General features: G+C 51.2%; 1 protein-coding gene across 1 annotated transcript in view; it reads right to left on the bottom strand.

The window, feature by feature from the left end:
- LOC144733944 (pappalysin-1-like) overlaps positions 1–21,193 on the bottom strand; it is a 125,435-nt gene extending 104,242 nt beyond the window's left edge. The window contains exons 1-2 of the mRNA XM_078615973.1: positions 20,408–21,193; positions 1,090–1,850 (exon numbers count right to left, since the gene is read on the bottom strand). Of these exons, the coding sequence (XP_078472099.1) occupies positions 1,090–1,850; positions 20,408–20,711 (1,065 nt within the window). The 5' untranslated portion in view covers positions 20,712–21,193. The remainder of the gene's footprint in view (positions 1–1,089; positions 1,851–20,407) is intronic.
- Between the last annotated feature and the right edge of the window lie 3,621 nt (positions 21,194–24,814).

The raw sequence follows: 24,814 nt of genomic DNA, 5'->3' as shown, positions 1-24,814 counted from the left end.
TCCGTGGTGATGCAATGATGCATGTGGTGGGAATAAACGTTATAAACCTCCTTTGTGTATGTATGTGGAACTCTTTTGCACCCTACGTAGCTAAGCGTGCTCATCCGAAGGACAACAAACTAAACATCAAACGCGATTTTAAAGGAATGAGTTTTCAATCTAGATTTAAAAGTGCATAGCTTCGAGTAGCTTCCTAATTAGCAGCCTCTGCAATACTCATTAGGAAGCCACTGTGTATCTGTAAACACAAACAAACGAGCAGAATCTATTATCAACAAGCTACGGTTTCAGTCGAGAGAGAGAGATATTTATCCCAGAAAAAAACACTGATTATATCTTGTTCATAGCACCCGAGTGGCACGCGGCGACCCTTGACATTCGCGATGCCGCAATCGCAGGGCTAACGCCGTCCCAGTAATAGTCTACGGGGTGAGGCACGGGGCTTAATCCGTTTATTTTTGGTTTCTTTCCAACGCACGCGACCGACTTGCAATGTCAACCATTGCGACATGTAACGCTGTGGCCCCTGATGGAGCAACGTCGCATCGTTAATACGGGCCGGTTGTGTCCTTTGTAAATCCGAAGGTGCGCCGCTTGATTGTGAAATCGCCGCGCAAATTAGCGTGGCCGAAATGGGCATTGGCACATTGGAAGTTATTCGGGCGCTGTTGCTGCATGACCAACGAAGGTCACATCTTTTTGATCTAAGTTTTCCGTCACGTCGCTCGAGAGTACAATTTTAAAATGATGAAAACGTCAACGTGCGATGCTCCTGAGTTGTTTACAACCCTAAGTTGTTTACAGACCTGAGTTGGTTGCAGACCTGAGCCAGCGGTGGAAACTCTGCAACAGGGGTGAGTCAATTTCGCAGAACAACCACTGTTGACATCCCCACGGAACTTTATTTAAACCACCTTGCAGGGATGATGTTCTGCATCGACCTCCTGACGGAGAATCGAATTTGAAACCTCTCGTTCTGCTCCTAGCAAAGTGGTGTCGGTGGTTTAACACGTCCTACCGCTCGCCAATCACCACATCACCACCGCATCACCACCACCACCACCACCGCCTCGCCAAAGCCTCACCCACCCGGTGCTGCAGCTGAATCTGCTCCTCCGTCACCGTGGGATTCGACCGGTCATCCTCGTGCACGTTGATCACCCTGTAGCGCACCACCTTGCCGCGCCGCAGCCACCAGTGCCGGTTGTAGCTGCCGATCACCCCCACGTCGTCGCACACCGTCTGCCCGCACGTGGGCGCGAAGAGCACCGGCCCGTCGCTCGGGGTCACGCCGGGGTCGTCGGCCTCCTCCCGCCGCGGGAAGCGGCCGTCCTTCGCCACTGGCTTCCAGCGCTGGCGCAGCTCCTCCACGACGCTCTCGCCCACCACCAGTCCCGGCGGGTCTGCCCCGCACAGGCTGAGCGGGACGCCGGCGCGGATCTCGCCGTGCGTCCGGGCGACGCTCCACAGGCGCGGCGCGGCCACGTGACCGCGGTAGCCGCCCAGGGGGTCCGAGCCGTGGCCGCCGAGGATGAGCGCCTTGCAGCCGACGGCGCGGGGCGAGAAGAGTGGCCCCCGCTGCGCCAGGCCGCGCGCCACCCGGGCGCCGTCGACGTACAGCGACATGGCCCGCCCGTCGTACGTGGCGGCCACGTGCGTCCAGACGGCGGGCTCGTAGCGCGTGCGGGCGAACACCGTGGAGGATGTGCGGGCGCGGTCGGTGCGGAGGCTGAAGAAGATGCGAGAGGGGCCGACGCCGCCGCCGCTGTCAGCGTGGGACTCGTCCCACGGGGCCAGGCCGAGGGCCCAGCCCTTGTCGGTGGACACGTACGAACACTCGTCAAACATCCCTACAAAACACCGTCGCTTACGGTCACCATCATCGTCGTCAGCAGCTGCAGCAGAAGTAGCAATGATCAACAGCATTGCAACAATGTTAAGCTGCCCGTTTGCGAATTCTATTTTGACATACTGTATCCAATTTTTTGTTCTGAATCAAGAGCAGAGACGTTAAAAACTCGGGTGCACAGACTTCAAGTGACCGGCACATCCGAGGCATGATTGTAGTTATACCCAGCTGTGATCGAGGGAGCAAGAGAGAGGGCACAGGATAGCGGAGAAGGAGGAGAGAGAGAAAGCGTAGCAGGTAGAAAAAACACGGAGTTGCTTGAAAATTCTTTGCAAGACTCACAACCTACACGCTGGTCCAACTGTTTTCCGGATTTACGTTTGAATGTATAAGCCAGTCCACCAGCTTATTGGTGTTCTGAACCGATATTATCCCAACAGCGTTCGTTTAAGTCAGCAAAACACTGGACTGGCTCTGCACGTTCTGGGTATCGTCAGCAGGGTCAGGCCTCTTATACAAGTGACCATGACTTTGGATCAGTGTTTATGTAAAAAATATTACAGTGTTAATGTTGATGACAATGACGACGATGATAGTGACAATGACGTTAGGACTGGGGAATGTGAAGATGATGATGATGACATCAAGGACGGTGGCAATGACAGGGACGGTGATGAAACAGGAGTTAAGAAAAGTTGTTGCAACTGTGTGCCATTAATTTATTTGCTTACGTTAAAGCCACTCTCTCCACGATGAACTTTCGAAGCGACACGTCAACAGCGGATTGATGTGTGTCTCCGTGCTTCGAGCTGCCAAACACCCGGCAATGTTTATCTCCCAGGGGCAACTTCTTTGCTCAGAATATTATGCTTGTTCCATCTCATATCTGGACGGACCCGTCAACGGCGTCACTTTGTGACATTTGAAACTTTCTTTTAAATTGGATTTCCGAACAATGCAATTTTAACAAAAGGTTAGAATATTCGCTTCAATCAGATACGACGTTCACAGCGAACTAAAGTCATTTTGTAGATGGGGATGGCAAAGTTGTCACTTCGTGACTCTGAAAAAGAGAGACGTTTTGCTGAAGGTACGAGGATAAATAATATTCTGTCTTGCAACTTTCTCGTGCCAGCCTGGAAGCATACTGCCACGCACGTACGATGGGATGTGTGCGTCTCAAGCAGATGCTTTTTTTTGTAAGTGTTACCAACTTTTATATTCATGTGGGTGGTTAGCGCTACGCTGCGCTACGAACCCGACGATCTGAGCTCGAATCCCACTCACGGCCAACACGAGTGACGATTATTAAAACCGTGCCGGGGCCTCCCCGAGGTTGACTCAGCCTCAAATGAGTACCCGGTGCGATGTGTAAAACAATTCCACTTGGGAAGGCAAAGGCGGCTGGACGTGGTGCTGGCCACCCACCCCCTCGAGTGCCGTGGTGACCTTCATAAGTGCTCGCTAACACGACTTTCCTAAGAAGTCTGGTATGGATTGTTGGGGTATGTTCATCTTGTTTCCTTGTGTAGGGCCCCAAACGGGGTGCGGAGTGGTGGTGCAGTGGTTAGCGCACCATACTCGTGCGCTCATTCATTTGCTCGCTTACTCACTCATTCACTCACCTTCTCACTCACTCGATCCCTCACCCACCCATTAACTAGACCTCTCACTCACATACTCGCTCATCTTCTCACTCACCTGCACGCTCACTATATCTGATTATACTGGTAGGAACCTCCTGGTTACACCAGCCCACAGGGGATTATTGTGTCCGTCCATCCGTCGTGCAGGGAGGGGCTGGGTGGGGAGGGAGGTGCTGGGAGGGGAGGGTGGGGCTGGGTGGGGAGGGGAGGGTGGGGAGGGGCTGGGTAGGGAAGGTGGGGAGGGGCTGGGTGGGGTGGGTGGGGCTGGGTCGGGGGTGGGAGGGGTGGGGCTGGGTGGGGAGGGGCTGGTCACCCCGTGATGCCCTTATGAAAGTTAACGTTTAACCTACTCACGCCGGCTTGTGCCCGCCCTCACAGTCGGGCATATTTGCGGAATACACCACGCCGCCGTTGACCCTGGCCATTGACCGAGCAACCCAACGTTCCTACCAGCTCCCTCCGCAGGAATGTGTTTATTGTTTTACTCAATGCTGAGTTAAAACTTGAGTTTTTGCAGGCAATACATTGATCGGTATTTGTTTATGGGTTAGGCCACGTGGTGGTAGTTTTATTCCAACATTCTGAGCACTATTCCTCCGCCACCCGACAACATTGTCACGTTTCCAAATATAGTATTTCATCAACTTCTGAAGCGATCAGTAGCACCAAAGGAATCAAAACTTTAGTTGCACCAATTCATTAATACGGCTAATAAGAGCGCGGACTACCTGACAACCCTACTAATTTCAAATTATTATCAGCTAATTCACTTGTTGGCCATACAACCACAATGGGGCCTCTATAGTGAAAGCACCTCAGGTGGTTCTCACAAGAGAAATGTCCCATCGTCACGGACCACCACCTTTGAAACTCCGCCCAGAGTTACACCAGCCACGCTTCCACCGTCAAATATTTTGAGTCAAATAAAACAACACAACCCTCGTGCCGTATTGATTGGCGAATTGTTTTTCGTAATTGTCAGAGTTTTTTTTATTGTGAAATTCCCTGTGACGCTCTGCGTAAAGTGCGTTGCACGCAAGCAAATTGCATCGCATTGCATCCATTGCATCCGTACTGTTGTTCAACCAGCACGCTGTGGGTCGCGACCACTTTCCCCCCTTTAATCGCGAAGCTTTCCTCGTCTTCGCTGCTCCACTTCAGAATTCCCTCCCGTCCCGTCGACTTCTCTTTCGCAAGTTCTCACAAAAACCTCGCTCGGTTCAGGAGACGTACAAACCAGACCTTCCTTTCATCCGGAGCTGTCAGTGGGGGGGGGGGGGGGGTAGGGGAGGGGGGCACTGCGCTCCACAAACAAAAAATATTTCTACAAAAAATTAAGCCCTGGTCTCAACTCTTATCTATTACCCATTCAACGGTGCCGTTCATCGCTGGCCTCTCGGCATTTTGAGCCTTTTGCGGCTGTGCTTGGTAAGCGTAATTCATTAATATATTGATATCCAAAAATGTGAATAAAAGTGTATGGTTTCCCGCACTGCGCTCTGACACTTGCTCACTCGCTCGCTCACTCGCTGCACTGGTTTGCACCGAGCAGCCCGTTAGCAGGGTGATTGATACTGCAGACGCGGTGCGATGCAGCGTTCCTTGTGAGCATTCCACCACCGTTGGCGTCACGCGCCCGCGTGCGCTCGAACGATCGTTACGCCACCACCCCCACCTCCTCTCAACTCCTCTTTGCAGACAGCAGGGAGAAGGCGGGGAGATATGGGGTAAAGTGGGCTTTGGGGAATAGGCGTAATTTCCCTGCGTTACGTAAGAGATTTACCTAAAGCTAAAAGACATGTGCTTTAAAATAGAGATTTTTTTTTACGGCTGTTTTACTGCACTGGGCAACGTTGGTTTAAGTTATGTAATCCCAGAACGGCATTTGTGTCTGTGTGTGTGTGAGCACGTGTGAATGTGTGTGTGTGTGGCTGGATGTGGTACCAGCTACACTAATGCTTTCCGCTTGAGCTGTGAAAATGAGTAGATTAAATAGATTAACACGTTCAAATTATAATAAAATACTGTGCTGTGATGTGATATGGAGGCTTTCATGCCCAATGTTATGATTTATAATTGGTTTATTTTGGGTTAGATCGTGGAGGTACAAAGTCAATAGTTGTAATTATAGCCCTCCAGCACCTGACAGAGCCCGAACAAAATAAGGTTGTTAAACATAGTAAACATTTTGCTGGCTTTTCAACATTCCAATTTGCCAAAAAAACAAATCAATTGACAATCTGATTTGATTGTTCATTTTGGGTGGTTGGAGGGTTACAACCTAAAAATGGACATTGTACCGACACGATCCACAACATTATAACGCGCATTAAGTATTTATTTAATCACGCTTTGAATCTATTACATCACAGCCAATCGTGCCGATGACGTCACCAAGTCCCGCCCATCACGTTCCGTCCAGCGGCACATTTGGGATTAGACGCGAGAATCTTTCACCAACAGCCATCCGATTCGTCGAGCAATCACGCCGATCATTGGTAGGCTCACCGATTACTTAAATAATCCGATTTCCCAGCTCTTACTTGCAGCCGATGTCTGGACACACCAAATTGGCCCACGACGGGTGCTTTTGATCAAGACCTACCCCGACGGTACACAACCAGGATTTGTACTACCCGGTAAACGTTGCCAACGTTGAGCAAACGTTGGAACGTGATTAAAACCGTTTTGCCCCAACATGTTAACTGGGGAGGGCTGCATTTGTCGTATTGTGTTCACGAGGCGGCCGGGCGCGGTGCTGGCCACCCATCCCCATCGCGTGCCACAGTGTCGGTCTTCATCGGTGCTGCTCGCAAACAGCACAAGCCCCAACAGTCTGGTCAGGTCTATGCGGAGCATCTTCGTCTTTCGTCGTTATTTTTCCGGGTGACTTTTCGGGAGCGGTGGCGTAGTGGTTAGCGCGCTGCGCTACGAACCCGGCGACCCGAGTTCGATTCCCGCTCACGGCCAACACCGGTAACAATTATCTGAACCTGGTCATGGGCCTCCCCTAGATCGACTCAACCTTAAATGGCAGGGCGTGGTGTTGGCCACCCACCCCCTCGTGTGCAGTGCCGGCCTTCATAGGTACTAGCTAAGAGCACTTGCCCCCACAGTCTCTTACAGGCGATATGGGGGGATCTTTGCCTTTGAGTCAATATGGATACTTAAGTTAGAAATTCATATATAGACACGGACAGTATCTGTTTCCTTGTTTATTTTTTTCTCACTTACCGCCGGTTGCGTTTTTGTGCGTTCGCGTACACACGTGGCGCACGATAGGGGCGATGTGCGAAACCGCATCATCAATCATCAAACACCATCAATAATGACGTTCATCACGGGCCGTCATCACTCACAGCCCTTTGACACCGTAAATCATTACGTCTAACTCGATGCGAGAGTAACCTGCGATGACCTGAGTCTGTGTCTTAATTTTTTTCCCAACCCGCGCTGGCACCGTTGGTTTGGAGGCATTGAGGGTTGCCACCTTCTCCCCACTCACACGCGGCTGTGATAGGGCACGGCTCGGACGTGCAGCTGTCTTCTGTGGCACGCGATTTTAATCAAAGGGCAAACGCTGCGCCACAGCCGGGTCACTGGGAAGCCGCGATCGCGTCGGGATGACGGAATCGATCCCTTGAGCGAATATTGACTGCCGGACGTCGATATGAGTGGCTTCTGCTACTGGGGGGGGGGGGAGGTGCTGTAGATTAGATGCCAGGTTACGTTTTTTTCTTTCTTTCTTGAAATCGAGAGGAATTCTTCCGTGCTCGTGGCGGTCAGCGGCACTGGACTCGCGTGCCAGAGGTCGCCGGTTCGCTTTTATTTCCCAACACGGCAGTTGAAACGATGGTGGCAAGTTTCTTACATCCCTCCACTCCTACCACCACCCCTACCACGACCATCACGCCACCACTGCCTCTGTCCGGCCAGCTTCATGAGCGGGTGAACCCGCAGTTAGTCGATTGGCAAGTCGCAAGCTTGCGGTGGGGTTGTGTGTGGGTAGTCCCACCTCCTGCTAAGCAGAGTTGAGTCTGGATAATGCTCGGATGGGCAAACCACCTTGCACAAGATCGGCGTCGTGGGCTGCGGGGATACTTTGCGGGCAGCGATTAACAGCTTAGAAAAATCCATAGCCGCCGTTGTATTCCTCTGCTCCGATGTCTACGCAACCCGCTATGTCGCCAACCTGCGCTGACCAGCATGATGAAATGTATAGCAGCCAAATATTCTGAACGCGTGATGTTGGTTCTAAATGTGAAGGGAAAAACCAGAGAACCCGGAGAAAAATCCACGCAACCACGGGGGAGAACACGCAAACTTCAAATATACAGCAGGCGTCAGGGTCGGCATTGAACCCACGACATCCTGCATACCGGGCGAGGGAGTTAACATCTATGCCACGGTGACGAGAACTTAACTCCCTTTCAGTGGGCTTCGAGGAGATGCCATACCCTGGCTAGCCAAGAGAGGGCATTACAGCAAGTGGACTAATCGCCATATGTTTCCATCTGTACGGGGGTAGAGTGTTGCCTCCTAGCACTGGGGTTGTAGGTTTTCTCCGGGCGCACCAGTTTCCTCCCCACCCGTGTACTAAGATGTTTGCAGCCATGAATTGACTGAACACATCTTAAAATGAAATAAAAATCCACCACCGCACACGACCCTGCTAAAAAGGAGTCTGTAGACTCTCGTGGGTAAATAAAGAATCAGTAAATTAGTGAGGATTGACAACACGGGGTGTATAGTTACACCACACTGTTGGGGGAAGCAGTGTGAGAGTGGTTAGCGTACTGCCGCTATGAACCCGGCCCACCTAAGTTTGAATCCCGGTCATGTCCAAATTATAACTGAACAAGATCCGGGCCACCCACCCTAATCACCTTCACTGCTGACCGGCATGGTGAAGTATGGTCAAACAACCTCCATGACTAACAAGGCATGGTGGACGCCTTCATCCAGCAGTAGATTGGCAAAAAGGGCCCTGAATTGCTGCTCTTGAGAGCGTCACACATTACTACACCTGAACGATGTGAGATTTATAATTATTACCACCATCAAAAGCAGCGATGCAGAGTGCAGGGGCGTTCAATTAGCGAGCTTGTTCTCATCAGTGTCAAGTTGCTCTCATCAAGACACAGCTCTCAAACTTTAATATTTCACGAAGGTTGATAAATAAACGATGAGCGGCTTGGGTGACTCTGAGACGCATAATGTACTCGTCCCCCCCCGCCCCCCCCCACCAACCTCCGAGTCCATTCCTTGCCCGGTTTGAGTCCTTAACCTTCGTGAAAGCATCACGGAGTTGCGCCAAGCGACTCATGGGACGGCAGAGGTCGCAACCGGGTACCCGATACTCGTACCCTACCCGATACCCGGCCGGGTACGGGTACGGGTACCCGTTTGCGACCTTGGTGCGGCCGGGTACGGGTACGGGTAGGCCGTGAGTCACCGGTGAGTCACCGTTTGTCACTCATTTTCCAACGTCTTGTCTCTTCTCACAATTCAAGTTCCTAGAATCAACCCACCCGCGCCTGCAACATGGCTTCATCCCAGAGGTCGCAATCAGGTTCCCGATACCCGTACCCTACCCGATACCCGGCCGGGTACAGGTAGGGTACGGGTACAGCCGGGTACGGGTACCCGTTTGCGACCCTGGTGCGGCCGAGTACGGGTACGGGTAAATAATCAAAACCCGTTTGCGACCTCTGTGGGACGGTACACCGATTCCTACCGTGTACAAGTCCGCGGTTGCGCATGCGGGAAGTTCGTGCAAAACTGCATCTCACAAACGCCGAGGGAGCACAGGCACGGGCCGAAAGGCGGTGGGAATGGCTCCTGCCTTCCAACAATTGCCCAAAGCACCGCTATCCTGGATGCGTTATGATTTCATCGGGCCAATTAATGAGCGCTCGTACATACCGGAGGAAGCCGGAGCACCCAGAGGAGGTCCACGGGCACGATGTGCTGTTCTCGAGTTGTTTCGGCATGATGCCCCCCCCCCCCCACCCACGTGGAGCTTCTTCAGTTCTTTAAGAAGCTCGCAGCACGGATATCCCCCCCCCCCCCCCCATCCCCATCTCTCGTGTTTTGTACTGGGCTCTTGATTAATTTAATAAAGAAGCAGCTCCCAGCACATGGAGCGAAACGTCGGACATCGTGGCGGGCAACAGACAGCACAAGCAGACACATCACAGAGCTACCCTCTGCTTAGTATATGTGCATGTTCAGAGATGTCAAGGCCTTTGCACGGTAACGAGTTTTCATTACTAACAAAACAGTGTTCAACCCTTTGGTCAGTCCGCTGATGAATGAAGGCCTCTCCACACCGTGCCAGTTGTGGGGGTTATTTGACCATACTTCACCACGCTGAACTGGAGTCCAGATGTCACTCCCCATTAATATTAGCCTTTTCCCGGAATCTAACTCAGGTGGCCAGCTTTGAAGCGTAGTGTGCTAACCACACGCCCTTATAATTGTTAGAAATGTTTCACACGGTGTGATTTCCATCGTTGCGTTGACACATTCGAATGTCCTTTCTGTTCTGCCGTAATGGACCCCACCCGGTCATACATACAGGTCGTCTATCTAAGACTCGCAAACTCAATCTCTATTGATCATCAACACTTCCGTGGCTATGATATTGATACCTTTGGGGAGCATAAGATAAAACCCTGTTACCTGTTACTCTTTGGGATTAAGGTGGCGGATAGGGCCAGAGTTTTGCTTTGAAAAAAAAAATGCACATGGGAGGTGGTCTGGTGGTTCAGAGCTTGCACCGCTGATATATTGGGTTCAAATCCAGATTTCAGCCACCTGCGATTGGTTCTCAATTTAAGTAAAACTCTGGTCTCGGCCGAGTCACCAACCGCTCGCATATGCAAACGTAGACGCGTTCGGAGGACGTGGAGACTTTTAGCAAACTTTGGTGCGGTTACACAAAGTTTTGAAGGTGCAGTGAGTTGATGGGCTCAAAGCAGTCACCGACGACTGCACGAAAAAAAATGATCACGATTTCACGTTTCTAATTTGTCAGCTCTTAAAATTTAACAAATCCGTTTGATGCTCGTGCAACAAACAATTTCATAGCAGTGTGTGTGTGTGTGGGAAAGTGTGTAAAGGATAACAACAACAATAACAACAACAAAAGGTACCATTTGCATGCTTTGTATGCAGCTGTTCTAATTGACAGTCGTCGCATTTATTTCTGAGAGAATTCCGAATGGATTCGTCTGCTCGTGATACGATGCTGACAGCAGCATAATTGGAATAATGTTGGAGGGGAAAGAAATAAAAAAAGTCAAACAGCACCCCATGTCTCATCGCAAGTAAAGGGTTTGTGCTCAGTAGCAGTGGTAACGGCCAGCACGTGTATCGATTCAGGTCCATTTGCGCCGGTGAAAAAAAATATATACGGCGCTATTGATTGCGCGGAATAAATTAACTACTCGATTAGCGATGTCATGTTATGCCGTGTGCAAGAACAAAAAAAAAGCCTTTAAAGTTACGGTCAAGAGGCCTTTGCGGATGTCACCGTGACATCTCTTGTATGATGCTCTCCCGACTGCAGCACAGTGTTCTTCTGGTCGTACCTTTAAATTATTATTTCTCCCCCCCCCCCCAACCTCTTGGGAGTGGGTGGGTGGATGGATGAGTGGAGAGGTGAGGGCAAGGAACCGTGGTAGAGCGGAAGGAAGAGCAACGTGACAGCAGGAGGTCCCGGACCAAGAAACCAGGGAGCCAACAGCAACGACACAGGGACGCAATTACCCACGTACGACAACACACCGATGGTAAAGTCACGTAGAAGGGAAATAATAAAATAAAAAAAACATAATGAAATAATTCTCACGACGTTTCGGGTGAAGAACAGGTCTGTCGGAAAGACAGCTGCTTGCGTTGAGGCCGAAACGTCGTGAGAATTATTTTATTATGTTTTATTTTTATTATTTTATTATTTCCCTTCTACGTGACTTTACCGAAAGAACCAAGAAGATGAATCCCTGCGGTCACGAAAGCTTGAAATCGAAACACACCGATGGTTTGAGATGTCAGCCAATCGGTTAAGTTTGCGGTGTGCATGCAAAGTGAGATGATTGCGAAGCATCGCAAAATGTGATGTTGACGAAGTTTGGAAACCAAAACAGCGAAATTGCCTCCATGGTACGTGGGCCCCCCTCTATGAGCAAATAAACCGGGTAAACAATCAAGCCCTCTTATTTATATCCAGAAAAAACATCACCGAGTCTCAAGACGAGCCAAGGTATGGCATCTCAAGGAGACTTTTCTGCATCGGGATTGTTGAGATCAATTCCATTACTAAGAGTTTGGCTCCATGCGGGAGGCAACCGGAGTACTATGCCCACGGGGAAGGGGCACACACTAAAATCTCCACACGGACTCAACAATTCATCACCCTACCGGAATCTCCTGGCCGCCTCAGCAATGCATTGTCGTTACCACGCATCTCCTGGGCTCCTCACCGCCTAAGCCTAACAATATCCAGTATTCGTTGGGCAGTCTCTCTGCTACGTACTTCCGAGATCTGACGAGACCGTCCGCATAATACTACGCTCGCGAATGAATGCGCTGTGGTTCGTGGGCGGTGAATGCACCAAGACACAAATCCACCGTAAAATGTTACATTCTCAACACGTATGGGTCTGAGCTTTTTACGCTGAGCATGATAGAATTATTAGTACAGTTCTTCATAAATGCAATTGCTTCCTCTCCTACCTCCCCTCCCTCCCTCCATCGAGCCTAGTGTGTGTGTGTGCTTGGCAGGCTGACCTGCCAAGAGATTTCAAAAGGATGGCTGAACGCCAGTTAAAGGTATCCTGGCAAGAGCCTTGTCTGAAGGTGCTCCTGGCTTGCGAGCTGCTCTCCCCCCACCCCCCTCCGTAGATGCCACGTAAAAGCGCGGTCGTTACATCTCATCTCAAATAAAACCCAAACGGCGAGTGCCCAGCTCCTTTTACACGTGGCCATAAGCGGTGACTCGAGGCCAGTGTGTAACAAACATCGTTTGGGAATTCCTCTTTGTGCGGTTTTTGTTGTTGCCAATACGTTACAAGACTCTGGACCGGAGATTCTCAAATTCCAGAGGCCGCTTGCATGAAAGCGGTGACTTAGTGGAATGTTTACTCTCTCTGTGTACTGTGTCATGTGAACAGACAGATGAACTTGACGAAATATACAGGGGAGAGTCCACGGGATGCAGCCATAGTGTTAATGGCTAGCACACCGAGGTTTGCAATCCATGTGAGCCACGGCGGGAATTTGGTAGCCAACTAAGGAACCTCCAAAGATAGGAAAAAATCTTAGAAGTGGCAATTAGTTTAATGGCTAACAAGGGTGTATGATTTGATTACCCACTCATTCCAAGTGGTTTGACATCTTTCACTGTTGTTGGCCACATAAAGACATTGGAACCACTGAAGCTCCGCCACAACAGGGGGTACCAACAGGTGAACTGTCTGCTTTGGGCTCACGACTACAGCAATGGTGCAAGTTTCTTAAATACCTGCGCCGCTATCCAAGCGGCAGTATAAATAAGAAACGGAAGTTGATCGGTCCGCAGGTCACGTGAGGTGGATTAAAGTGTGGGGCCCTCTCACCTCTGTCGAGAGCTCTCCGTAGCGCAGGAAGAGTAGGCCAAAGGTGCCCTCGAGAGGATCTCCCTCGAGCGAGGCCCTCCCACAAACGGTGGTGGCGTGAGCAATCAATCCCCCCGACCAAGACAAGACATTGAATGCCGAATTGTGAATAGGAAGCGAATTGTGCAACTTTCAGCTCGAGAGGTCAAACGGGTTCTCGTGGTCACGACGATGCGTGTTGTGATAGAAACAAATAACGACGCGGTTTTGTGCAACTTGCCACGAACTCTCTCCTCTCTCTCTCTCTCGCCCCTCCCGTGACTATTGGGTGCGCTGCCTCCGCTTGTTCTTTGTTTCGGTTCAACGCAAAACACAGTGGACGGCACGGGGGGAGGTGCGCGCTTGGGAGTCTATCGCTTGATCTGCTTGGGAGTCTATCGCTTGCCCTGCTTGGGATTATATCGCTTGGCCTGCATGACGGTGGTTTCATCTGCGCAGCTCCCCGTAAGGCCGCGTCGTGCACACGACTGTTGAACGTGCGCGAGTGCGCGGACGGCGTTCCGGATGAACCGCTCGTTTCGCTCGGTCCCCATCCCGTGACACACCTCTAGAGTTCTCCCCGAGTGCCGGTTCTCTGCCGGGCGCAACATCTCGCGAGGGAGGCGGCCGCACAGTTTCCCCCGTCGAAACTCACAACTCGACTTGCGAGAGAAACCTGCCCGATTCAGCACCAAGGCTACTGAGAGAGAGAGGAGGCACAGGAAGTACAGCCCCCTGGAATCGCTTGCTCACGCTGCTGCTGGTGGAAGCCCCTGCAACTGGTGGGAGCTTTGGATAGCATCTCTAAAGGGGTATTTGGTCTACTTTTCCACACTGAGATTCGGAGTACCCACTCGTTACCCCACCGCACACGCGAGTTGCCGATTGACTAACTGCGGACTGGGGGGGGGAGAGTAGTCTGGGCCGCAGATAGACACGCGTGTGTTCTCCACACATCCCCAGCGTGATGTCTCCCATCAAATTGACCGTGAATAAATAAGGGAAATAGCATTGCCTTCCCTTCCAGGAAAAAACAAAACCCTTTACATCTTAGTGCGGTACTGTATGTGACGTTGCAGCCATTGGATGTCTCCTGGATAGGCGCCACCTCTGCCATGAAAAATGACCATTGCCCGAACCGTTGGCAGTCAGGGTGGAGGTATGGAGTGTGCAAAACAAACCTCCAACCCTCTGCGTTCTGCTCTCCTCGTAGTAGCAATGTTAATTTCACATGTGCTGTTGTACGCGAGCACCTATTAAGGCCGGCAGGGCGCACGAAAGAGCAATTTAAGGTTGAGTCGACCTAAGGGAGGACCATTGCCAGTCGGCTTCACGTATTAAGGTTACGTATAGCTGAGAGGTCATGTACGCATGTTGACAGCTGTCTGCCATTATTGTCTTGTTGCAATCCACTCGCTTGTACTGGGGTGTTCTCCTGGGTGCTCAGATTTCTGCCTGAAAGGCAAATTTTGTTTTTTTAATCGCCAAATATCTCACTGCAGGACCCTCCTAAAAAGACAGGATTCTTGAGACTCATTCAAAGCTATCCTGTGTATTCAAACGTGAATTATATAGATGGGGCATCTACGCACTGTGCTTTATTCCATACTGTAACTTTAACCGTTTTCGGTTATGATTAGCACTAAATGAAAACGTCTGACCTCCGTTTCCCCCCTCTGTGCCGCTGGACGGGAGGTCACGGCCGGGACTTGGTGACGTCATAGGGGGGGGTTCCCCTTATGGTGGCAGGATGTGTTGGCGACCGCTGTAGTAATTGGCCAACGAAGCAGTAATCGATTCTTATTTCTCGTCGCTCGATCGACTTAATCGACCAAATGTCGCAGTCCTTCCGTGAACTATCCTCTTGCCTCGCCGTCCGCGCCTTCATTATCGTCATGACGCGGCTAGAACGCAGCTATGGGGCCGTCCATAAATGACGTCACGCGATTTTGGACGATTTTTTAGCCCCCCCCCCCCTCGTCACACGGCGTCACAAAAAGTCAGACCCCACCCCTCAAATATGACGTCACAAAGCTCTGCCCCCCCCCCCCAAAAAAAACATATTTCCATTTTCAAAATAAAACATGCTTTAAATCGCTTTAAACTATTGTCATTGTAGTGCGTATTTAATGTGGCGCTGCACTCTGATGTTGTAGGAGTGTTGTTATAACAATTAGTGTTGTTATAACAATTCTATATGCGCATTTTGATGTGACGTCATATTTCTCAAACCCCCCTCCCCCCTCGTCACACATCGTCACAAATGTCTGACCCCGCCCCCCACCCCAGGTGCGTGACGTCATTTATGGACGGCCTCTATAACGAGCCCTCTCGGCGACCACGGCTCGCTCCTTTTGCCGCGTCCCCACGACCACGTTCAAGCAGGCGGCGGTTGGTGGTTGGTGGCGCGCGCGACCCGTGCCTAGAGTGTGTTCGGAGTATTGCCAATGCGCACGCGGCCATGGCAAGCAAAGTGGGGATGGGGAGTTTGGGGCGGGCGGGCGGGCGGGGCGGTGGTTGGGAGGAGAGTCGTCTAACCTCTTCCCCGCACACGCCAAAGCCTCCCTCCCCCCCACCCCCCCCTACTGTGAGTTCTGTAATCACTTAGAACCGCGTGCACCTCTTCCCGCAAGACGCATGCCTCTCGGCTTTCGCCGAGCAGTGACTGGCCCGTGGGCCGCGCCAACAAAGCAAGACCCTTTGAAGTGCCACTGTTGCAGGCAAATTGGATGACCGCGACGTGAGCGATAGTGCGCGCAGCAGCAGCAGCGGCGGCGGCGCGTTATTTATTGCGGACAGTCCAAATGCGCCCACGACTCATTCGCTATGGAGTGCGTGTCCACGTGTGTGTTCGTGTGTGGGGGGCGGTAGCGTAGCGTTACTAACCCGGCGACCCGGGTTCGATTCCCGCTCACGTCCAACACCAGTGTGACGATTATCTGAACCGGTCCTGAGCCTCCTCTTGGTCGACTCAGCCTCAAATGAATACCTGGTGCGGCGTGTATACATCGCCACTGGGGAGACAAAGGCGGTCGGGCGTGGTGCTGGCCACCCAACCCCTCGTGTACCGTTCCGGCCTTAAAAGGTGTTCGCTAAAAGCACTTGCCCCAACTATCTGTTAAGGCTACACGGGGGATCTTTGTTGGTAAATAGAGCGGTAATGTAGTGGCTAGCACGCTGCGCTACGAACCCGGCGACACGGGTTCAATTCGAGCTCACGGCCAACACAAGCGACGATTGAATCGTTCGTCGCTGGGAAGACAAAGGCGGCCGAGCGTGATGCACGCCGCCCACCCCCTCGTGGCATATGCAATACGGAGACCACGGGCGGATGGGTTTGGGTGTTCGCCCCATCGCACCCGTCGCCCACGCTATGCGGACCTTAATAGGCGCCTGGTCCATCCAACAGTCTATCACAGACTGTTTGTGGTGCCATCCGTCTCTCCTCTGTACGTTCAGGGTGAGCCGTGGCGCAGCGATTTGCGCACTGCGCTTCTCTCGTTAGATTCCCCCGGGTACGGCTAACACGTGTGGTGCGCGTGTCTGAACCTGCCCTGGACTTCCCCTAGGTCGACTCGGCCATGAATGAGAACACCACCCCAACTCGTGGGCCGTGCCGGTCTCAATAGCTTCTCGTTATCAGCGATTGATCCGAACGTCAAAGAGTGCGCACTGGAGGTTCTTTGCTTTTAAGTTTTTTTTGCTAAGCGTGATTCTTTGCTCGTTCGCAACCACTCTGCTTACAAACCGAGCACGCGATGTCACGGCAAAAGGGGGCGCTTTCAATGCACCCGCTTGTCTTCTTGAGTGGCCAAAAACAGAAACTCGAGAAAGTCAAATGAAACAATAAAAAGGTCATCTGTCGCGGGTGAGCTTCCCGTTCCAAAGTTTGACAGCTGTTCGTGTCCAGAGAGGACACTGTGTAACCACGGCTGTCGTGTCCGTTCGACTTTGGACAGGCACTGGCCAAGACGAGCCGAACGCCTCTGCATCAGATCTCTGAAATTTGGATAGGGAGGGTCGTTTTGACACCCAAATGGGCATGGGAACACACACACACGTATACGTGCGCGTGGATACGTGTGAATGCACACACACGCACATACGCATCCACGCGCATGTGCACGAGTTCACACTCACACGTTGTACGCACCCTCAACACACACACATGCAGAGACAAAGATCCCTTATATAGCCTTAACAGAATGTTGGGGCAAGTGCTGTTAGCGAGTAGCACCTATGAAGCCCAATATGGTACACGAGAGAGTGGGTGGCCACCATCACGCCCGGTCGCCTTTGTCTCTCGAGTGGCGATGTTTCCACACCGCCCCTGGTACTCATTTAAGGCTGAGTCGACCACGTGGAGGGCCATGACCGTTTCAACTCGGGTCGCCGCTGGGTTCGTAGCGCAGCGCGCCAACCGCTACACTACCGCTCCCCCTTTCGGCGTACGCACGCACGCACGCACTCACTCACACGTGCGCGCTTGCAATGACGTTCACGAAGGCGCGCACGAGCGCCCCAACGCCTCTCTGCTCGAACGAACCGTAAGCACACCGTCGCTGATTCGCAAGTGCGGAAAGGCGCGGCAGATTTTAAAACGAGTCGAAGCAATGAAAGAGCCACTGGCATTGACAAGAAGAAGAAAACGCCGCGGGCGAGGAGAATCCATGAATTGGAACCCGGCCGCGTTGAACCAGAGCGAAAGCGAGTGTCTACTTGATCTTCGTTTTCCGGCTCAGGGATTATTTGACGCACGGCACGAGCACTACGCTACAGGGTACGCCCGTCAGTAACGATGCTACGTGAGCGTGCTCTACATCAGTTTGATGTAGGCTACATGCACATCGCTGTCAAACGCAAGCGTAGTATGATGAGGACAAAAATACCGAGAGATGAACGATTGTTACGTGATCATGTAGTCTTGCCCGTCCAACAAAAGTCAACATTTGTTCTCCTATAGACCCGTCATAGGAATATGGAATTTCGACCATCGCCTCCATGCCCGAGCACCGCATCAATGCTCATTCGAGCAGGAAATCACTTTAACGTGACGTATGATTTGCGTAGCCTGTGTGTACGCGGTTTCACCTGCGGAAGGAAGAGCCCTGCCGATGTTAACGATGGCCATTTGTTGGGGAATGGTGTACCGTTGGTCTCCGTGTGCCACGCCATGCACGCGGAGTAAGAGGAAAATGCGTATTTACAATCGGGAGGGAGCGTTCACCTGCAGTGGAGTCGCAAGTTTCGTTTTCGTGCGAGACCTGCCGTTAAAAAGGCAAACGATACTCTTATCTCATCCGACGTCTTTCTGTTTTGCATGTAGGGTCCTGTGTCATGCATCGTGTTCAAGGTCGGTTTAGGTTTACTGCTCGAGCAAGCGTGGAGAGACGCCGGTCTTCCGTGCAGAGCCATGAGCCGTGGTGGTGATTGGATGAATAGGACGAACAACTTCTCAACACCCCATTAATGGGTACCAATTGTATCGACCCAATAGAGTTGTGTGACTTTTTCAGCACGTCCACACGCTTTCACAATCATCGCCCGCTCAGTCTTCTATTGGAAGTCCAGAACAATTTTTGCAAAGTCCACGTTGCTCTGACGGGGATCAGTATGCCCATATAATAAGCTATGCCAACTTCTCCCAATTTACAAAACGATGATAGTTTCGATGAACTCCCGAGGTATGATTGATTAAATAGCCCACCTTGACCGAGAATTGCTCCCAGCGCGCTCAAGGCCATGAGCTCACTCAGTAGGGCCACCGACTCGGCTCTGACAACACCGCGGTGGTTTCGGTCGATCTTATTGCGTACGCTTTGCTGTGTTGAATCACGACGTTTTCATTTGTCTGTTTGTTATTTCTCCCCCCCCCCCCCCGAACTTGTGCCGTCGACGTCATCTCGCAGCGAGCGGTGTCATCATCCCGTCGTGTCATGCAACGGCCCGCGGAAGCAAACATCGCAGAACAACAGTCTGAGAGCCATACTCTTTGGTTCTTTCGGTAAAGTCACGTTGGTAGAAAATTAATCGATCACGACGTTTCGATCGCAACACAAGCGACCGTCTTCAGGTGAGAGGAAAACGGTCGCTTGGGTTGCGATCGAAACGTCGTGATCGATGAATATTCTACCTACGTGACTTTACCGAAATAAGTAAAGAGTATGGATTCCTGCAGTCACAAAAGCTTCAAATAAAGTCTGAGATCCATTCAAGTGACCTCTTATCTACCATAGAGAGGAACCCTTAAATGTATTTTTCCGAATTCTCAGAGCTGGCATGTTTTTTATGTACCAAATTAATTAAAAATCCTTGACAGTACTCGATGCGATTGGTGAACCCGGAATGACACCCACGTCTCTGAGCACAGATACCTCGTTGTATTAGACACCGTTGAAACAAACGAAGGTCAGAAATAATCATGGAGCGGCAACCGATAGATGGAACGCATCCGTGCGGACACCGTTGGAGGAGACGGAGCGATGACGTCAGCTCACGAGCTGGATTTTCTCGTCGCAGGATCGTGAGAGTTGTCAAACTTTCGGGGAATGCTTTAATCGAGCAGTGGATTAATCATGGCTGATGATGACAACGATGAGAAATTGCATTCAACTTCGAGGGCTGCTGATGAGCTCCATGTGTGCGACACCTTGCAGGCGGTTCTCGTTAAACGTAAGAGCGGATGCCCAGTCAGTTGTTGGACTTATGAAGAAGAAAAAACGCACCTCGTGGGTGTTCGCTGTTGTGCTGCATGGCTCTCCGGTGATGTTCGACGTTTCGCTCCACGTGCCGGGAGCTTCGTCGGCTCACTGAATTGAGCAGCGCTGTACAAAATCTTTTCGACGCGATATGTAATCGCGGGGCCAAAACGTTGGCTATTTGCGTTCAGTTCTTAAATAGGTTCCGATGGCGAGGAACGAAACGTCGGACATCATGCCGAACAACACGCAGTAAAACCGGTAAACATCGTAGGGAAGAAAAAAAATGAGTGTATTTATTTTACGTTGAGGCAATACATTTACCGTATTCTTTGGATTAGAATACTCACTTTTTAATCCCTAAATTTTAAAGCGATAGTTTGCGGGGTGATGGGGGGGGGGCGTCTTATAAACCGGTAGCTATGTGTCTGCGTGTCTTTGTGGTGTGTGTGCGTGCGTGACCACATTTGTACAACTTTGACCAACACCTTAATTTCCGGCGCGATCTCAAACCAACTCGGCAGCGGCGTCTTGCGCATCGTGAAGAGCACCGGTGAGTGGATCGAAGTCTCTTACCTGCGATTATTGCCGGCGAGTGCTGCCCCCCCTCGGGCCGAATCCACATCTCGACGGTGAAAGCAGCTTGCGTCCGCAAGAGCAGCGGCGTGCCGCCCTTGAGTTTCAGCTGCTCCCTCTGCCCGCTGAAGTAGAGCGTCTTGACTCCCACCCGGGTAGCGCCGTCACCGCCTCTGCCCGCGGGGAGCACAGTGGGGCCGCGCCTGGGATAGCGGCTGTAGCGGCCGTAACGATTTGCGGTGCGTGCCGGGGTCACGGCGACGAGGAGGCAGACGAAGAGCGTCATTCCCTCGGCTGTGCGCATGGCCACTGCCTGGGTTCGTTTTGTGGTGTTGTTGTTGATGCCCGTTTCCTTTTGAAGAGAGACGCTGGCAACTTCCACCACCACCACCACCACCACCTACCCCTGGTTAGTTTAGCGAGGAAGGAACCAACGAAATGTACTTGATGGTTGAATTCAGAAGGATTAATAATAATAATAATACGAAGTGTCAATTTAACTATAAAGTGTCGTGCGTAATGATCAGTCCTGTAACACAGGTCTGACGGCTATTGCGCTAACCCAGTCATACTGAGCGAGCCTTTGATGTATCTCTGCACTTTGCACATAAGTTAGCGGACGAGATTGTGCCAGTCGCGCGCACTGTCTCAATCTTCTCGCGTGTGAATCTTCTCTCGTCCTCTCGTGTCTGTGTCTTCTTGTCGTTCCAACCCTCTACGCGCTACTCTCTGCCTTGCTTCTCTCCGCCCGCTTCATTCAATCTTGCTTTTCCCTTTTCACTCTTTCTGCAAGCCTCCCTCCCTCCCTTATCCTCCTCCTCCTCCTCTCTCTCTGTCTTTCTTTGCCTCACTACTGTCCGTCAGCGGAGACCACCCTCCCATCTCGCCCCGAAGGGCTTTTATAACCCAGGGCTAATCAATCACGCGTGAGGCACCGTTCCCTTTACTCACGTCTGCCCCGCCTCCACGTGTTTGGCCTGAAACGCACGCAGTTGCAAAGCGCGCAGAGACGCAACATCGTCGCACCTACCACACACAGGGAACACACACACACACATACAGACATACACAGACACAGACACATACACACAGACATACACACACACACAGACACACACACACACATACAGACATACACACATACACACAGACACACACACATACACACACACAGACACACACATACAGACATACACACATACACACACACAGACATACACACACACAGACACACACACACATACAGACATACACACATACACACATACACACAGACACACAGACACACACACACAGACATACACACAGATACACACACACATACAGACATACACAAACACAGACACACACACAGACACACATACAGACACAGACACACACAGACACACACACATACACACATACAGACACACACACAGACACACACACATACAAACACACACACAGACACACACACACATACACAGACACACACACATACAGACATACGCACACACACACACATACAGACATACACACACACACATACAGACATACACACACACATACACACACATACACACACACACATACACTCACATACACACATACAGACACACACACATACACACATACAGACATACGCACACACACATACACACACACACATACAGACATACACACACACATACAGACATACACACACACATACACACACACACACAGACACACACATACACATACATACAAACATACACACACACAAACACATACACAGGCAACACAGACACACACACGCGCGTGAACGCCCACGTGCTTAGCGTCGAAGAAGACGCGCGCGCGCTCATGCAGATGAGTGAAAGACGCAGAGCGCACTTCTTTGATGGTCAAAGACAACGATTATCTCATCGACTTGGGGCAAGTGCTGTTAGCGAGCACATATATGAAGACCAACGTGGGTGGTCACAGTTTCAGTTGCAGTTCATTTATTAGGTAGAGCCCTGTGAGCCATTCGGCTCTTGAATCGGGTGCAACCGCAACAAACAAAAACGTGAACAAGAAACATCTTAAAGTGACTACGCGCAAACAGAAACATCCAGGAACAAACAGCAAAGTCTTCCAGAAAAAGGACCGTACATCAATGCTGTGTACAAAACAATAACAACCATGAGACAATTTAGATTAAAGTCATCAGTCTAACTCTGTACTACAACAAACAAATATGGCTAAACCAAAACGTTTTCGAAATCACCAATATAAAGCGATAAAAACAATGTAACAGTGATCATAGGAACTGTGATTCAGCACCACGCCCTGCCGCCTTTCTCTCCCCCGGTGCTGATGATTCACGTATAGCACCGTGCATGCACTCATTTAGTGCTGAGTCAACCTAGGAGAGGCCCGGGACCGGTTCAGACATTCGGTTTCACGGGTGATTATGCTGTGAGCGGGAATCGAACTTGGACCCCCGGGTTCGTGATGCAGTGCGCTAACCACTACACTACCGCCCCCCACTTCTCTGTAACGCACGCACGCGTATACACAGGAGTGGATGCAAAGACAAAGACGCCCCCCCCCCCCGTGTAGCCTTAACAGACTGTTGGGGCAAGTGCTGTTAGCGAGCACCTGTAAAGGCACGCACGGCACACGAGGGAATGGATGGCCAGCACCACGCCCGACCGCCTTTGTCTCCCTCTAACCGCTACACCACCGCTTCCCGTGGACAGACCACACGTACAGACGCGCACAATAACAACAGCAGCAGCAGCAGTCGTTCGCCACTCAGAGATGGGGAAGTCACCGCGGCGCTTGTGCCAGGCTACGTGCGCTGGCAGGAGGTCACAACGCAGATCCAGGTGTTATGGCTTAACTAACACACACGCGAATGCCCACACACATATATATAAAGACAAAGACCACCAGTATAGGCTGCACAGACTCACGGTGCAAGTGTTGTTAGCGCGGCGCCTACAAACTCACACATGCATGCACAGACACACACACACCTCAACAGACTCGACCACAGACGAACCTGTCCGTTCTGGCACGTGTCTGGCATTATGCACGCTTCACATTACGATCTCTCTCTCTGTCCTTTTCCTTACCAGACCCATTGGTCTACCGCTTTCATGTTGACTTTGTCACCACGCGTACAAAGGTAAAGATCCCCCTTATAGCCTTGAACTAATTCTAAATTTGAAGCTTTCGTGACTGCAAGGATTCATACTCTTAGTTCTTTCGGTAAAGTCACGTAGGTAAAAAATGAAATTAAAATTAATAAAAAATAAAATAATAAAATCATTATCAAATAAAAAAAATTTCATTAATTTTAATTTCATTTTTTACCTACGTGACTTTACCGAAAGAACTAAGAGCTTGAACTCATTGTTGTGGCAAGTGCTGTTAGCGAGCACCTACGAAGGCCGGCACGGTACATGAGAGGGCAGGTGGCCAGCACCACGCCCGACCGCCTTTGTCCCCGCCTGTTGCGATGTTTCCACACCGCACCAGGTACTCATTTGAGGCTGAGTCGACGTTGGGGAGGCCCAGGACGGGTTCCGATATAATCTTCTCTGTCGTTGGCCACGAGCATGAAAATCGAATTCGGGTCGCCCTGGTTCGTAAGCGATGCGCGCTAACGACTGCGCCACCGCTCCTCGTACACACACACACGTACACACACACGTACACACACACAAGCGCACGCGTGTTGCGTGCATTGGCCCCCTTCGTTTGCGTGACTCGCGCCGAGGTTATGAGTTGTGGTGTTGAGCAATTAGCAAACCGACTGAGCGCACGTCATAGCCAACACACACACGATGATGTCGAGTTCCGCGCTTACGCATGCGGGATAACTTCAAGAGGCGATGTTCAGTAGCAACTTACTCCAGGGAGCAGCGGCTCTCAACTTTTTAGGGGAGGGGATGGGGGAGTGGGGGTGGGGGGGTTGTGAGGGCGTAGCCTGCAGCGTGGATACCGTGCAGGGAGGCAATTCCAACGTGAGCAGAGAAACGTCAGAGTCACGTTGCGACGACACGACGTGAAATAAATGACCGTGCCTCACCAAACGTTCGTCATTCAAAAGCACAAGACGAACACCTCCTTGACTAGAGGTGCGGGCATGTGATCTATCTGGTTATTGTAGCCGTAGTAAACGGGAGAGGAGGGGGGTGCACAGGAACCAGTGATCTTGATTGGGTGGGGGGGGCATACCAAAAAGATTGAGAACAATTGCTCAAGTGTCCTGGATTTTATTTGATGTAATAATGACTGTCATTATGACGTCCATTGGTAATGAACAATGAGTGAACTCAAGGAAATTGCATGGGACGAACTTAACGAGGGAGGCTTGCAGAGTTGCACTCGGGATAAATAACCGGCAAAAGCCGAGCGCCCGTCTACGTCAACCTCCCTACGCAGTTGCAGACA

This window comes from Lampetra planeri, chromosome 49 (genome assembly GCF_965212315.1).
Source record: "Lampetra planeri chromosome 49, kcLamPlan1.2.h2, whole genome shotgun sequence".
NCBI lineage: Eukaryota > Metazoa > Chordata > Hyperoartia > Petromyzontiformes > Petromyzontidae > Lampetra > Lampetra planeri.
The sequence above is the reverse complement of the archived record's forward strand: the minus strand, read 5'-3'. Positions and strand labels throughout refer to the sequence as shown.